Source organism: Cyphellophora europaea, assembly GCF_000365145.1.
Source record: "Cyphellophora europaea CBS 101466 unplaced genomic scaffold supercont1.3, whole genome shotgun sequence".
In the NCBI taxonomy this organism is placed as follows: Eukaryota; Fungi; Ascomycota; class Eurotiomycetes; order Chaetothyriales; family Cyphellophoraceae; genus Cyphellophora; species Cyphellophora europaea.
In genome coordinates, this window is record NW_008481809.1 from 3,211,969 (window position 1) to 3,228,025 (window position 16,057).

A 16,057-nucleotide genomic window follows, 5' to 3' on the forward strand; every position below is an offset into this window, starting at 1 on the left:
ATCGGTCCCGAACAAGTGTAGTGTCATCCGCCGCCCCTGGGGTATACATCATTTCAGCAAGACTAGTCTGTTCGCCACGGTCATACGCTCGCCTTTTGCAGCAAATCCTCCCATTGACTCCAGCCATAATGCCAGCCTACAGCTTCGTTCGCCTAGTCCGTCTCTTCAACGGCACCTGTCCTTTCACGTCTCCTTCACTGTCACTGTCCTCGACCTCTCCAAACAGCTCCCAGTTCAGCTTTTCCGCCAGTGCCAACACCCTCGTGCTGACCGTCGCACCATCCCGTCGGTTCTTCCCTTCTCGTCTATGCTGTGCGATACGCTCCACAAAGTCCCAGAGTCTCCCGTGGGCTTCGATTTGTCCTGTTGCAGGGTCTCGTTGTGGCAGCCAATCTGGAGCCAGCCGCACTGTTGGCCCGTTCTTAGCAGCTGCTCCCTTCGCCACAAATACGATGCCCTCCTCTTGAAACCGTGTATACGCGTTCTTCAATGCCTCCTTGTTTATACTCTCGAAGTATGACAGGTCGCCTTGGTGGTAAAGTGTACGGCCGAAGAGCTGCGCGATGTCTTGGACGCGCTTCATGTCGATCCAGACCAGGGAAGAATCAGTCGGAGGCACAAGGCAGAAGAGAGAGACGGCGCCTAGCCAAGCGGCGTCAACGAAAGGCCAGATGAGAAAGCAATAGAAGTCAAAATTCTCACGGCCAAGAGCACGTTCGGTCTCTGACAGGCCAACTGTTCGCGTCTGATCGTCAGTCGATGGGGTGATAGAAAGTACTTCGTCGCGGAGGAGACCGGCCATCGCATCCTCGATATTGCGCTGTAAGCCCTGACCTGCAGGAAAAATGAATTCCCCGCGGAAGAGTTGGGAGAGGAAGGTCACGTTCTCCACAAGAGCAGGTTCGGCAATAGATTGCGTGGCGATGCCGCCTCCTTGTTTGACGCGGGTGTAGAGTGCTGCAGCGATTAGGGCTTCAGAGATGAACAGATGAATGGTCATATTGCGGTAAAAGGAGAGCTGAAATCGATCGATGGCGTAGAATGTCTCTTCAGCAAGACCGTCAACTCGCCCAACAAGCTGCGATCCTAGAACATCGAGAGCTCGATCGACGACCTCGGATGTCGACAAATCTTGAAAGTCTGAGACCTGTCCACCGTTGGCATTAATGCGCGCGCGGAGCCAGTCCACACGCCGCACCAATTCTGACTTGCCAACACCTCGGCCACGAAGCGTCAGCAAAACAGTGCCGACGAGAGCTGTGGGCATGACCACCGAGACTTTGTTGATATCTGAGAGAACTCGGTACCCGAGCGTGCGCAATATTCTGACACGGGTGTCACGAGGCTCCGTCTCAGGCGGTATTCGAGCTTGCTGCTCTTTGATGAATTCCTTCAAGCTCCATGGCTCCTGAAATCTGCATTCTATTCGTCCGAAATTGAGGGCAAGAAGAGACGAGGCTGACAGAAAGTCGGCGAGATTCTCCTTTTGCTTAGGCTTCCCTAGAAGCTCGGTCACAAAAGAGTCAACTTCGATGACTCTGTCATACTGCATCGACACCGGGCATATGTATGCATCATCTGTTCTGCCTGATAGCACCGAATCCAGATAGAAGCTCAAGATGCCGAACTTAGGTCCCAGCAGCTTGCCAGTCCGTGATCGAGTGCCTTCAATAAAGCATTCCAAATTGTAGCCCTGTTGCATCATGGTATCGAGATAGGACTGGACCAAAGTCGGGTATAGAGCGTCGTCGCCAAAGCTCCGCCTCAGCCACATGGCCCCCAGGCTCTGCAGAAAGTTTCCAACAACCGGGAAATTCAGGTTGTCGCCAGCCACCACTACCGGCAAGGTTAGGCCCAGGCAATAACAGACTAGATGTAACGAGACATAGTCAATATGGCTTGTGTGTCTTGGAAGGAAAATGATGGACTTTTTCTCCTTGGCCGCCATTTTGGCAACCTCACGCAGCCGCTTAACCTCCTTTTGTGAGACATGTATACTGGAATACGCCCGAGTTAGGAGCTGAGTGACGCCATAGTATGCACTTCGAAGGTAAGGTTTGCTGTCCATCTTGCACATCATCTTGTCGAGCATGTCCTGAGTGATCTCGACAAGATTCGAGATGATCTGCGTCTTGCGTATCTCTTTGTCTTGCAAATACGATGGACTGTCCGAGTCCAGCAGATGCTGCTCCTCCTCGACCTTAAGTCGAGCTTCCGTCAACTGTGACAGCTTCTGCTGCAAGATCGGCGATTTCATGACGAGGCTCTTCAGATTCTCTGAATAGGCCGGATAGAAACAGGGTTGGCCGATCACGTTGTCGTAGGACCGCCAACCCACACCTCTGATGAAAAGCGAGAGTTCATGGGCGAAGTTGAATGGATTCTTGCGGAAGCGAGCCATTCGCTCCACGAGACTGTGGTCCGGATCATCTTCTGCGGGCTTTGGTCCTGGTGGGACGTCTTTGCTCGTTTCTGGGTCCATGGTGGAGGAGGATGGGGTGGTGGCCGGGTTAGCTGAGTGACGCCGTCAGTGGACAGGCAGCCATGCTTTGGGTACAAGCTGTGCCTTGGAAACACTCCAGAACCTGGGGGATAAATCTGTTGGGAGTAGATATATGCAAGGTACCTGCGCAGTTGAACCGCGGCAATTGGTGGCTGCTGTCGCAGGTCGCTCCTTCCCCGGATACTCTCGATCCCTTCCCCACACCTCTATCCCCGCTATCTCCGCGCGTCGATTGCGACGACTGCAACATGTGAAATGTATCATCTTGACCATCAACAATCCAACATCTCTGGCCTTTTCACGCCCCTTCGCCGACCTTCTGCCTATCGTGTCACTCGCTTTCCCTTCTTCGTCTCGATCTGCTGCTGCTGCCATACCTCCGCGCGCTCGGCATCGTTGATTCGAATCCCCTATACAATGTGGTAATACTCTCGGCAACATGGTCAACCCGGAGAAATGGCATTATGGAATAGTCCTCGACGCTGGCTCGTCAGGGACCCGTATCTATATCTACAGATGGCTCCGAAATGATCGCGCCCAGCTGGAACACAATAACCTGAAACAACTCCCAGAGATCAAGACCAAAGACAAGTGGACCAAGAAAGTTCACACTGGTCTGTCGACCTACGGTGTAACTCCTCAGCTGATCGGCGACGATCACCTCAAGCCGCTTGTTGACCATGCGCTCGAATATGTACCAAAAGAGCTCATTTCAGAAACTCCGGTTTTCCTCCTTGCCACTGCCGGCATGCGATTGCTGCCAGAGCACCAGCAGGACAGTGTCTTGAACAGTGTCTGCACATACTTCCAAGAACAGACCGACTTCTATCTACCAGATTGTGGATTACATGTACAAATAATACCCGGCGAGACGGAGGGTTTATACGGATGGATTGCGGCGAATTATCTGGTGGGTGGCTTTAAGACCCCGGTTACCAACGAGCATGACCACGGCAAGGGCCACCATACTTATGGCTTCCTCGACATGGGCGGCGCATCGTCGCAGATTGCGTTTGTGCCCAATGCGACCGAGGCAGAGAAGCATTCGAACGATCTCAAGCTCCTCCGTCTGCGCAAGATTGATGGTTCCAATGACGAGTACAAAGTATTCTCCACCACCTGGCTTGGTTATGGAATCAACGAGGCGCGCCGCCGATATCTGGAAAATCTGATAGATTCATACGGCGAGTCGATCACTGAATATCCCGATCCGTGCCTGCCGCACGGCGTGAAGATGAGTTTGGATTCGCATGATATCTTGGATGACAGCACCAAAGATAAGCATCTTATTGGCACCGGGGATATTGATCAATGCTTGAAAGATACATACCCCCTTCTCGAACTCTCCGTTCCCTGCCCTGACGAGCCTTGCCTAATCAACGGCCAGCACGTCCCATCCATCGACTTCGATGTGAATCATTTCATCGGCATATCTAACTTCTGGCACTCAACCCACGAGATCTTCGAGATGGGTCACGACGAAAAAGCTTACGATTTTGCCACCTACCAAGAACGAGTTCGCGAATTCTGCTCTATGGACTGGTCCACGATTCAAGCAAAAGTCGAAGAACACGAATGGGGCAAGAAAGTTGATGCCCAAACCGCCGAAGAGGTCTGCTTCAAATCTTCCTGGCTCATCAACATGCTGCATGACGGAATCGGAATCCCACGGGTTGGTCTTGAATCCAATGGAACGTCAAATCCCAATGACTTTAACTCGCCCTTTCAAGCTGTCGACGAAATCCGCGAGACAGAAGTAACCTGGACGCTTGGCAAAATTCTCCTCTACGCCTCGTCCACCATCCCGCCCCTCACCCCTCTGCGCGAGGGCTTGGATTCTGAGCCCGTTGGCTTCGGCACTAACGATGGACGTACCATACCCAGTGATTTCGTTTACCCTTCATCAACCAATATTTTCCAACCCAAGATACCCGAGGTGCCCTCTTCTGGGGGAATTGTCGGCAAGGTCCACGAGACACTGTTCAAGTCTGACTCTGCTCATCGCCTTCCCGGTCTCATCTTCTTCTTGCTCATTGTTCTCATTGCGTCCTTCTTCCTCTGCGGTCGCGAGCGCCGCTCTCGCGCATACGCATGGTTGGGCATTTCGACGCCTGGCTCGCCCAACGGCTTTCGCAAGAACCCATCCCAGCAGCCGTCTCTCCTCCGTCGCCTTTTGGGTTGCGGGCGCACTCCGTACTCGCGCCTGGCTGGTGACCCCGAATCCGGTGCTCCACTCCACGACCCATCGGATTTCGAACTGCGTGATTTTGAAGACGAATCTGACGAGGACGAGGGCAGCCTTGCAGTTGGGAACGGCAAGCTGAGTCCACGAAAGACGTTGAAGCCCAGCCCAATCGATAGGGCGGGCTTGGTCGTCCGGACTGAGAGCAGGGAGAGATTGGACCTGGATGGGCTACGGGGCAGTCGCACGGCTAGTCCAAACCGAAATCGTGGTAATCTAGGTAGTCGTGACGGGATTGGCGCGGTCAGTGGCGGAGGGGGCTTGGGAGGCTTGGGCCGACTCGGAGAGGGAGACTTGGATAGCTAGCACGAAGAGATGTAGAAGAAGTGAAGTGTAGATCAAACTCACGTGGCATTGGATGGGCCAGTCTCGAAGCAGGCACCCTCGTTTTAGGTCCGCGCAAAACGCTACATTCGAACACCATGTCCTGATGTGGATGCCCTCCTTCTTACCCCAGTCTTGCCGGCATCACCAAGCTGACAGTCACTCCCCTGATGCGGTACCCTTGATAGTCTTGTTACCTCAGTACTGCCGTCAACCAACAAACGGTCATCCCAATCGGCAGCCTCGATGGTCAAGAGCACATTATTGTTGCATAACTCAACTCCAGTTTGCAGGACCTACACAGCCTCCTCCTCGCCGAGCGCAACGAACCACGTTGCCGAACGCCAGCAGCGCAGCTCCCTGCTCATTGCATGATCAGATGCGCCGTGCCATGTTTGTACGGCGCTCTTGCAGGAGCAGTGAGATGTGAGACGGGAGACTGGTGGCGGTAGACCATGAAGTCGGGCGGGGTTGTTTGCCTGTCAGACACAGAATACTGTCGTGGGATCTGGTTTTTGCTGTGTCGTACTCGATGCGACGCGAGTTGAGACGCATATTGATCTGAAACTCAGCGATGCCGGCGCCCATATTCATGTTCAGTATGTTATGACGGCCAGTGAAGCGCAACGCATCGAGAGACTTCGCTACGTGCGGGTATTGCTCCGTAATTGTGTGGGTTGAAGCTCAATCTGCCCTACTTGCCGATTGTCGTTGGGTACGGTCAAGTATCCAGTATAATGCTCGTCTCGGCAAGCTTCTTGGGCAGGGGCTCCGTCCCGTGGTCGTCTTGCTCGATGAGATCCTGCAACGCTTGATTCCGCGTCGTCCGAATGTAGGTGGAGAAGATGCTCTGATAGCCAACACCGCCGTTGCGCCACATGGCATAGAGACCCAGAAGAGTTGATACCAGAGTGGCTCCGCAAGCTACGCCGTATGCGAGCCAGAGATCGCGTGGGTCGTACGAGTAGACGTTCACGCTGGTGATGACGGAGACGGGGACTTGGTTCTGGGCTGCGATCGTAGTGTTCATGCTAATTCTGCTCGTCAGCTTGAGTTTCGGCGTGCGAGAAACAGGGGGATACTTGCGTCAAGGATGATGTGCCGAGCATGCTGAGCGTGATGTTCTGGAACAATTGTTCGAGGCCTCTCTGAGTCCCATCTCGAGTCGTCCAATCGATCGCAATCATGTTCCAGCTGGTCTTTTCCGTGACCACGAAGCCGTCCCTGGACCATTCGTAGCCGGCAAGCAGTCGACCGAAAGAATCCATTATTGATTGATAACTAATACGCTGTGCTTGCCGAGCGGTAACATCAGGTGGTCCAGTTGAGCGCTGCCACTCTGAAATGTCGATCGAGACGTTGACAGGATTAAGCAGCTCCCGGGACACCACATCTATGCTTTGAGTTGGAAACGTGAAGTTGAAGAATACTTTGTACGATGCGTTGTGCAAACTGCAGTCGAGAAGATCTTGATATCCGTAATGCATATCATCCGAGGTGATTGGCATTCCACCTACAAACATTGGCCCTGTAATAGAAGTGTTGGGGATGATGTACAAATGCGCAGCGTCGGTAGATACTGTGTCCAGAGAGGCGGCATCGTCTCCAAAGGCACGAGATAGATTGCCTCTATCATCGCTGATAGGCACCCATGCCATGTAGTAGTATTGATTTTCAATGCCGGTGAAATAGTCCATGTAGGAGTCATACACATCGCTCACAAGAGCAGCATCAGCGTGGTCGCAGCGCAGGGCCGGTCCGAGGAATTGCAGAGTGTAGGTCATGTTGGGGTTTGCTTGCGTGATGCCGAGTATCTGACCTGTCATAGCGCTACCGTAGGCTGTACGTAGGGTGTCTGGCGAGGGTCCGATGTAATCTGATCGCACCAAGGTTTGCAGATTGCCGTACGAGTTAGGGTCCAGATACAGCTGTGGAGGAGCACTATCGCTACTCGTGATATCATCCCTTGCGACAACGTTTATGGTTGCTGGTGTGACAACGGCAGCAATCGGGAGTAGCCTTTCTAGAGTTAGCATAACAGTGAAAGGAATTTCCTTTTCAGAGCTCACCATGTAACAATAGCCAGCATGGTAAGCAGGGGGAAGCGTAACCATATCCGACTTTCACAGAACGACAGAGCGTTCCCAAGAATACCAGTCACCGTATCGATCTGGCGGATCTTCAATGGGTTACGTGAAAGCGTCAACCATTGGTGTTGAATGAAAGCGATCGAAGCCGCCACGACGAGCAGCGTTTTGGCGACAAAAGCAAACACGGTACCTATTCGAATGATCCACGTCTGGTCAATCGAAGCCTCGTCGACTGGCTGACCGTCAAACCTAGCGTAGAAGAAGTGATGGCCGACGGTCAAGGCTACGCCACTCAGGAGGGACAAAATCATCCAGAAGCAACTGCGATTTCGATCAAATCCCCATGGCTTCGAGGTCTCTTTCGGACGAGATGTAGTATCATGTACTGCTGTCTGGACTTTCGTGTATTTCGGTAATCCATCCTGGTTGCCGGCCATAGTTGTTCTGCTGACAAGATCTGTTTTGTGTAGCTAGTGATCGTCTGAAAAGCTGCATACAAATCTCAGAAGTGACAATGAGGCCTTGAGTACGCAGCGGGCGGAACTCGGACCAGCACAGGCCTGTTAGAGCTCTCTGTGTATCACACGTACGAGGTCGCTTCAGCCTGTGGAAGTTAAGAGCAATACTGTTAGGACAGAATGCATAAGGAAGGCTGGCCAGTACAACAGAAGACAGAAACAATAACAACTGCTAAAGACAAGGCGGTTTCCGTACTTCTTGTGCAACACTAGCAGGCCAGGCCCCCTGGGTACAAGGGTGGCTGCATGGCTGCATCTCGGCCCCCAATGCTAAGAGATGCGAAGTTTCGGAATTCATGCTGCTCTGCCCAATCACTACACAAGACTCGCAAGCACGGCACGGCGCGTGCAGCAAACGAGGCGCAAGGCGGCTTTTGACCAGCTCCCTAGTGTTTTGACTTTCTCAAAACGCGAGGCGGAGTGAGCCTTGTCAACGTAGGCAAGACACTATCTAAGATGTTCGGTACCCGATACAAGAAGAACACTACCATCCGGTAGCACATCGGCTTCCTGATTACTAACTGCGTTGAAATGAAATCGAACGAAACAAACGGTGAAGGTGAGTGCCACTGAGTGGCATGGAGACAGATGCTACCAGGCTTCTCGAACGGCTGTCCACGAAGAGACCAAATATCTCGGGGCCAGTCCGTATGTGTCCCTAGACTTGAACAGACAGTACAGTTGCATTTTCGTGCAAACTTAGAACCCTACAAATGCTGTTCTGATGGACATACCCCTTATAACGAGTTTCCTTGCTGGCACTTTGCAGAAGGACAAGTGTATGACAGTGAGATCTTTTGGTCGTCCGTCGGCAACAGGCCGACAGCATCGATTGGCTTCTCAGGTGGTTACAGACGTCCTCAATGCTCTCACAGAGTTTGCCTCAACCGCAAGAGTATTCCTCAGCGGTATGCTTAGACTGTGTGCAAGGCGTGGAAACGCACCAGCACCTCCCAGAAACACACATGTACCTGTGAAAATGATGGTCGTGCCATATGATGATCCATAAGCCAATGCAGAGTCATGCCATGGCTTCATCGACAACAACTTCTCGCTGACTGGACCAGCCAGGATGCTGCCCACGCCTTTCCCAGCACAAAGTAGGGAGATGACTAAACCTGTGCTCAGATTCGGGAAAGTCCTTTTCATATCTGACGCACAACCAATCCAGTGACCAGGGTACCCAGCTCCAAACAGCCCGAAGAGGATCGCGAAGACGTACAGCATGGCCTCATGGGTACTGCATCCCCAAAAACCGAACACGGCTATGGTGGAGCCGAGGGTAGCCATCAGGATGGCCCAACTGACATGGTAGCGATCGACAAGTCGTCCTTGGAGCATGAACCCGCAGCATGAGGCAAGATTCAGTAGAGAGAGAGACAGCGGGCCTGCTGCTGCAGCCATGCCCATTGACGATGCGAAGGAGGGCAGCCATAGACTGGGAATCGGAGCGACGATGGACTGAACAATGCTAGGGCATTGATACATCCAAAACTTCTTTCCCTTGACGAAGCCTAAATCTACTGGTCGAAGCCGTCGGGGACCCCGTACTGGGATCCGGGGCTTCATGAAGAGGACGCATGGCAGCGCAGTCACAGCCTGCGAGAGTCAGCGAGTCGACATCAGAAGGTCCTTGAACAAAAAGGAAAACCCACAATTAATCCCGCGCACACACGCAGAGTCGTGCTGTGACCCCGCGTATTCAGCAGCCACTGCAAGAAGAACGGCGTAGAAGCACCGCCAATTCCGGTGCCAGCCCAGGAGATTCCAAACGCAAAGCCTTTGCGCTCCACAAACCATTCGTCGATCAAGAACATGGCTGGAAAGTAGACCAGCAAGGCGCCGATACCATACATGACACCCTGAGTCCACAACACTACCATTGAAGAGCTGGTCCAAGACGCGATGAGGAGCCCGGAGAACATAATGGCCAGGCCAACACAACCCCCTACGCGTCTGAGGTTGGGAAATCGTTGCAGGATCAGGGAGATGAATGGCGAGCCGAAGAGCATGATCGCCGTGGCGGTGGTGGACACGGCGGCAAGAGGGCCGGGCTGGCCCATGAATGGCTCGTGCTGGAGGTAGTAGTCCTGCATGACACCGTAGGAATGGAGGAACCTGTATACGATAGAAATATCAGCATCTCACACATGAACAGTGTGGATTCGACGAAGGAAGCTCTTGCGTACCCCCAGACAGTGGCTTCAAGGAAGAAACATGCTGTAAGTGTGAGCCAGGCAGCCTTGCCGCCGTCGACTGGTGGCAGACTCTGCAGGTCTACATTACTTGTGTCGTCGATATCGGCGCCCGTGTTCCTAGCGTCTAGCTCATGGTCGTTTATATTGGCCATTTTGTCTGCTCTTTTTTCTGTTGGTGTGATGGTGGCCTAGCCAGGCAAGTTTGGGGAGAGTCAAGCCACTACCCTTATATACTTGCTGTTGCTTGGTAATGCGGTACGCGTATCCAACATCACAGATTGGTACTATACGCCAGGGTAAGCCAAGAATGCCAAATGCGTATGAACCACGGCCTGATGACTGTAATCAGTGGTTGAGTTATGACCACTGGCCAATCCTGGTCGTCCCGTCCTCGAGACTTTTGGGGTGCTCATTCTATATACCGTATAGGGTTAGTAAGTTAGTAACTTCTCAATCGCGGAACTTAGCGCCGACGACGTCAAAGGCGCCGACCACCAGCTCGACATCTTAAGTTATTTACCTCGTTATCATGAAGCACCACGAGCCGTCGTTTTTCGGAGCAATAGCAGCGACTTACAGCATTAAACTCCGGTCCCTGATCAAAACGATGTGAGGTTAAGAGACAGGCCGGGAAATAGCCGACGCACATTCCTTCCTCATGCGGAATAGTCCGAGAACTACTTGCTGTGGTTGAGTCATTGGCGTCGAACATTCTTGCTGTTACACCGTGGGACTGGTCCATAATGGAGTTATGAGTTGCAAAAGACTGAGATCCGAGACTGATTGAGCCTGCTTCGCTCAAAGATATCCCGAGGTGAGAAAGCCACACGCTGGAGATGCCGTTGACTTTTTGTGAGAGACTCTATATATATATATATATATGGGACACTGTCAGCGCTTCCAAACTGGCCGATCGCAGTGTGTGTCTGTGGAATTCACCCAAGATCAGCTCGTTCTCGACTTCAGCCCTCAGTGTGAGCCTCAAATTCGACCATTCAACCAACCATGGGCATCGAAGAAGCCCTCCCAGTCCGGCTCCGCGAGCAGCTGCGAGACGATCTCATAGCCCAGGGCGACGAATTCGTCCTCGGCATCCCCAAGGTCGAGCTACACGTCCATCTCGAAGGGACCTTGACCGCGGAGCTACGCTGGAAGCTGACGCAACGGAACGGAACCAAGTTGCGCATAGCCAAGAACGGCCCTGAGCTCAAGACTCTCGAGGAAATGCAGGTTGCGATGGACCTGCTCCGCCCAGACCCCAGCCGCGTCGACAACGACGAGGAACGGTTTCAGTTCTTTGAGGCGTATTATGAAGGGTTTGAGTGTCTGAAGACGAAGGAGGACTTCTTCGATTTGGCGATGCATTATTTTGAGCATGCGGCCAAGATGAATGTGAGGTACTGTGAGCTGTTCTTCGATCCGCAGGGACATACTAGTCGGGGCGTGGGCTGGGATACTATGATGGTAGGATTTCGAGAAGCACGGCAACAGGCCGAGGCGGATCTGAATGTATGCCTCCATCGTCACCCCACACACTACTGATCCACGCCAGACAGTTGACTAAATGAGAAACAGGTAAAATCAGCATACATCATGTGTTTCCTCCGCGACCTCTCCCCCTCCTCCGCCATGGAACACTACAAAGCCGCCCTCCCCTACCGCGACACCATCATCGGCATCGGCCTCGACTCCAACGAGACGGACCGCCCGCCCACCCTGTTCGACGAAGTCTTCACCCTCGCGCGCCGCGACGGCTTCAAGCTGACGATGCACTGCGACGTTGGCTCCAAGAACACGCACGAGCACATCCGGCAGGCGGCCTCTGTCGTTGCAGGCGCAGGGCTGGATCGCATCGACCATGGTCTCAACGCCGCCGAGGACCAGAGTCTGATCGACATGATTGTGAAGCGCGATGTGGGCATGACGATTTGTCCGTGGTCGTATCTGCGACATACGACGTTTGCGGAGCTGGGGCCCAAGATTCGTAAATTGTACGATGCGGGTATCAAGATTAGTATTAATAGTGATGATCCGGCGTATATGGAAGATTGCTGGGTGTTGGAGAACATGCTGTTGGCGAAACGGTTGTGCGCATTCGACGATAAGGATGTTGCTAGGTTGGCGAAGAATGCTGTCCATTCCTCTTGGGCAGAGCCAGCGGTCAAGGAGAGGCTGCTGCGTGAGATTGGTGCGGTCTGTGGTCGATTTTACCCAGAAAAATGAGCACATGTTGCGAAGAGTCTATTGCCGCCTAGCAAACTTGCCAGATATTGTCCTTAAAGCTTGTGGCAATACCGTTATACGCATAAGAATGAGGTCAAACAGACCAGGCTCCGTAGGAAAAGGCCAATTTTTGGCGTCAGCTAGACTGTACCACAGCTCAATAGAAGATAGCTCTTCGAAAGGGAGACTTGATCGCCAATAAAGGATCCAACACATCGTCGTTGGCCTGCCACAGCTGATCCAAAGCATCGACAGCAAGCTTTTGGTGAAAGCATCCCAGGGTCTGGAAGTTAGAGTGTAACTCGTTTCGAAGCCATGTCTTGTGATGGTCTTCACTGGTCAGCAATAACCCAGCTTGGAACAACGGCCACGAAGTTGCGTAGCTCCAGCTTGTGTTGGAAGGTATTGCGTGTCTGTGATGGAAAATAGTCTCGATCAGATCCGCTTTGTTCAAGATATCGTTAGTAAGATGGAACAGGCGAGCCAAGTAAAGTAGGATGCCCGTTCGCCATACTTCGATTGTGTGGTGGCGTAGCTTAGATTCGACGGGCATAGACCAGATTTGAATTGCGTTAATGATGCGGACTGCTTTGTCGATGTTGTTGAGCATAGCAATCTCTTGCTGGTCGCGCTGTGACTCATATAGGACTACGATTTCGCCAATGTGCTCGAAAAGATCGATTGGGCAGTAGAACACATCGAAGCCCCATGTTCTGCGCCCTGATTGGTGTCTGAAGTTGTTGAGTATGCGGCTGATATCTGCTTGTGTGTGATGTGGCATTCTTGGATTCGCAGTCGCGTCCATTATATCCAGCCTGGTTGCCTGGTCAGTCTTGCTGGCCGTACAAGAAGTAAAAGAGTTTTACCATAGTATACGCTGCTCAATGAATCCTTGAGCTCTACTATCGAGGCAGCGTAGCTGTATGAGTCTTCGCGCAGCGTCGAGATGTGTTGCGAACTCAATACAGTCTCCTGAACAGAGCTTCCATAAGAGTCAGCATGAGACTGTCCATAATGCAGTGAGGCTATACGTACATCAAGTTGGGCGAGCAAAACCATACAAAGCAGACGCGCAACATCTGGGCCACCGCCGTAGTCGCTTTTGCTTTCCAGCTCTGCTCGCAGAAGCTCTGTAGCTCTCACCCGCAAGTGAAGACTTCTTCGCTGTAGCTGTTCGTCTCCTAGCCGATTCGCAAGGTGACTTGATGCCGTGGCAGCCACGACATATCGGACAGAAGGGATGACTCTGGTTGCTAAGAGAATGTGACCAGTGCTAGACGATTCGGCGGGGTCGAGGCCCAGATAGAAAGCTGTGCTGATTTCTTGAACATCTACTATGTGATTAGCAGCGCACAGCCACACGGTCCTCCTGATGGATCCGTACAGTATCTAACGAGATCGTCGAGATCATCTGGTGCCGGAAACAACCTGATGGGCACCGTGCCAGCTTTTGGTCGTTGGCACTGGGAGTTCGTGTGATGTACAGCATGGTTTTCATGTTCCATACGACGAATTGGCCGCTGACGATTTGTGACCGGTTCGACGGTCTTTGCCTTGCCTGCTCTACACCTTCCTTGACCGGCAGGCACGTCTTTCGCATGCCCAGGTGATGAGCACCTTTCTTTGACAGCATTATTGACCCACCTCAGAACGTAGCCTTCACATTCTACACTTCTGAGCTCGCAATTCTCACACGTCGGTAGCCTGCGATCACACTTTCTTCCACGGCGGCGACAGGTCTTGCAGGCAATTCCAAACAGATCTTTACGATGCATCTCGTGGACGGAGAAGTCACATAATTTCAAGAACTTCGCTATCTCTGTCAAGGAAGGCGGCCAAAGTAGCACAGTTTTTATTGCTGAACGTTTATGACACACCCGTGCCGCCCAGAGCAGACAGGGATACGATTGGGCGCCGGTGTCTGCAGGTACCCACAGGTCTAGATGCACTACATCTCATGAACCATATCTTCAGCCTGATACTGAAGATCAGAGAAATTTTCAGATCAAAAGATGAAATATGCAGGAGATTTCAGGCTCCGGGGTGCAGTGTAAAGTCTGTCGGTTTATGAGTACCGTGCACCTGCCCGATCTCCGTCAGGCTGCCGGTGACGGCTGCAAAGGATGCGATATCATCCTCAGAGGAGCGCTTCACTTCAGAGGCTTCTGGCTGGGTGGCAACGTACTCGAATACAACAAGTCCCACGAATCTAGCCATTCGCCCTGGCCCGAGTCCGAAATCAGCGTCTTTTTCGGTCCCGTGGATGAGGACTCCCACATTCGCGTAGTCCGCCTCCAAAGACCAAGGAGGGATGGCAACGGTCCGGATGAGTTGGAGCTGGAATTCTATGTGCCAGCTGGTGTGCCGACCTCGTCACCGGGCATCAGAAGCGTGGGTGATATACCAGCAACACCAGATGACCCCAGGTGCTTTCTGACAATCAAATCCTGGATACAGGACTGTCTGCAAAAGCACTCCACCTGCAGACAGAGTCGTGTCAACAAAGAGATGCCGATGAGACTCCTAGATGTCTCTGTTGATGTTCCTTGTCTCGTGCCTACCCAAAACGTACAGAATTACGTCGCGTTGAGCCACTCATGGGGAGCTAAGCGAGACCGGATCCAAGCTGTCCCAAAGACAACAAAGACGAACATCACTCAGCAATATCAAGGCATCCCATGGATAGAATTTACGAAGACATTTCGGGACGCCATTACCATTACCAGGCGACTTGGGCTGAAATATATCTGGATTGACGCACTTTGTATCATTCAAGACGACGCTGCGGACTGGGCTGCCGAGGCGAGTCGGATGTCGTCCATCTATGAGAACGCCTATGTGGTGGTGGCCGCGACGAGATCCAGGACCGGAGACGATGGATGCTTTTATGAAAGATGTCCCAGTTACGCCATTCTTGACGATGATGGTGAGGCCATGAATGTCTCAGTCAAGCAACTGATCGAGCACAGTGATTTCGCAGCCAAGTATCCCGTCACATTCGAAACAATGCCTCTCTTCGACCGAGCCTGGGTTTTCCAAGAACGGCTCCTGGCATCCCGCATCGTCCACTACACGCAGCACGAGCTCGTATGGGAATGCAAAGAAGCCCTACGCTGCGAGTGCCACGGCATTGAATCCGGCAAGGGCTGGGACTCGGGGAAGTACGAGGGAAACTTCAAGCTCGACCACGCGCGAGTTATACAGAAGACAGACAACATTCAGGAACGGTATACACAGTGGATGATGGTCGTGAACCAGTACACGGCCCGCTCCCTTGCTTTCGACAGTGACCGGCTTCCCGCGCTGTCCGGCGTGGCCCGCCGCATGCACATGTCCGCCATGGGCCGTTACCATGCAGGTATCTACGAAAACACCTTGCCCGGTGCACTACTATGGATGACAAGCATCGGCATGGTCGAGAAGGGTTGGCGGAAACGACGGCCCGCGCAATACCGCGCGCCCTCGTGGTCGTGGGCGTCCGTCGAAGCCCAATGCGGCGGCTGGCTTCTCGAAAGGACCGGCGCGAGTCTCGCCCAGGTCAAGGACATAGAGTGCTCGCTTGCAACGCTAGATCCCTACGGACAGGTCTCTGATGGCTTCCTGATCCTCCGTGCCCCCTGCGTCGACAGTAAGCTCGTCTATGACAGGAGTCCAAGGATCTTGGACAATGGTGACCAGCTCTTTCGACTTCGTGTCAACGAGACGAGTGTGAGGCTGGAGGAAGACGTGCCCTTGGACGACGCGGCCGCAAGTGCCGACTACATGCCCGAGGGAGCATTTGTGCTGGTGGCTTTCATCGAGAAGCGACCGTTGAAGGATGAGCGCCCCTGGTACCGAGGAGTGGCGCTGCGGCCGTCCCGACGCGTGCCTGGCGCATGGGAGAGAATCGGGCGGTGCAATTACTACGCGGCGGAGAACTTGAGGCTATCAAATCTCAGAGACCTGCGGATTGTCTGAGC

At 53.0% G+C, this 16,057-nt stretch overlaps 6 protein-coding genes across 6 annotated transcripts; 3 read left to right on the plus strand and 3 right to left on the minus strand.

Moving 5' to 3' along the window:
* Positions 1-136: 136 nt before the first annotated feature.
* On the minus strand, positions 137-2,482 carry HMPREF1541_04144 (uncharacterized protein; the record flags this gene model as incomplete). Its single annotated transcript, XM_008718490.1, has 1 exon — positions 137-2,482. The coding sequence occupies one exon, from the start codon at positions 2,480-2,482 to the stop codon at positions 137-139; it is 2,346 nt and encodes a 781-aa protein (XP_008716712.1).
* Positions 2,483-2,942: 460 nt separating this feature from the next.
* On the plus strand, positions 2,943-5,051 carry HMPREF1541_04145 (uncharacterized protein; the record flags this gene model as incomplete). The annotated part of the gene is made up of 1 exon (XM_008718491.1): positions 2,943-5,051. The coding sequence occupies one exon, from the start codon at positions 2,943-2,945 to the stop codon at positions 5,049-5,051; it is 2,109 nt and encodes a 702-aa protein (XP_008716713.1).
* A 739-nt stretch (positions 5,052-5,790) lies between these two features.
* HMPREF1541_04146 (uncharacterized protein) lies at positions 5,791-10,027 on the minus strand (the record flags this gene model as incomplete). The annotated part of the gene is made up of 7 exons (XM_008718492.1): positions 5,791-6,075; positions 6,152-7,088; positions 7,139-7,616; positions 7,657-7,763; positions 8,618-9,276; positions 9,333-9,795; positions 9,867-10,027. The coding sequence occupies 7 exons, from the start codon at positions 10,025-10,027 to the stop codon at positions 5,791-5,793; spliced, it is 3,090 nt and encodes a 1,029-aa protein (XP_008716714.1).
* An 853-nt stretch (positions 10,028-10,880) lies between these two features.
* Positions 10,881-12,098, plus strand: HMPREF1541_04147 (adenosine deaminase; the record flags this gene model as incomplete). Its single annotated transcript, XM_008718493.1, has 2 exons — positions 10,881-11,384; positions 11,451-12,098. The coding sequence occupies 2 exons, from the start codon at positions 10,881-10,883 to the stop codon at positions 12,096-12,098; spliced, it is 1,152 nt and encodes a 383-aa protein (XP_008716715.1).
* Positions 12,099-12,255: 157 nt separating this feature from the next.
* HMPREF1541_04148 (uncharacterized protein) lies at positions 12,256-12,879 on the minus strand (the record flags this gene model as incomplete). Its single annotated transcript, XM_008718494.1, has 1 exon — positions 12,256-12,879. One exon carries the CDS (start codon positions 12,877-12,879, stop codon positions 12,256-12,258), a length of 624 nt encoding a protein of 207 aa, XP_008716716.1.
* Positions 12,880-14,165: 1,286 nt separating this feature from the next.
* Positions 14,166-16,055, plus strand: HMPREF1541_04149 (uncharacterized protein; the record flags this gene model as incomplete). The annotated part of the gene is made up of 1 exon (XM_008718495.1): positions 14,166-16,055. One exon carries the CDS (start codon positions 14,166-14,168, stop codon positions 16,053-16,055), a length of 1,890 nt encoding a protein of 629 aa, XP_008716717.1.
* Between the last annotated feature and the right edge of the window lie 2 nt (positions 16,056-16,057).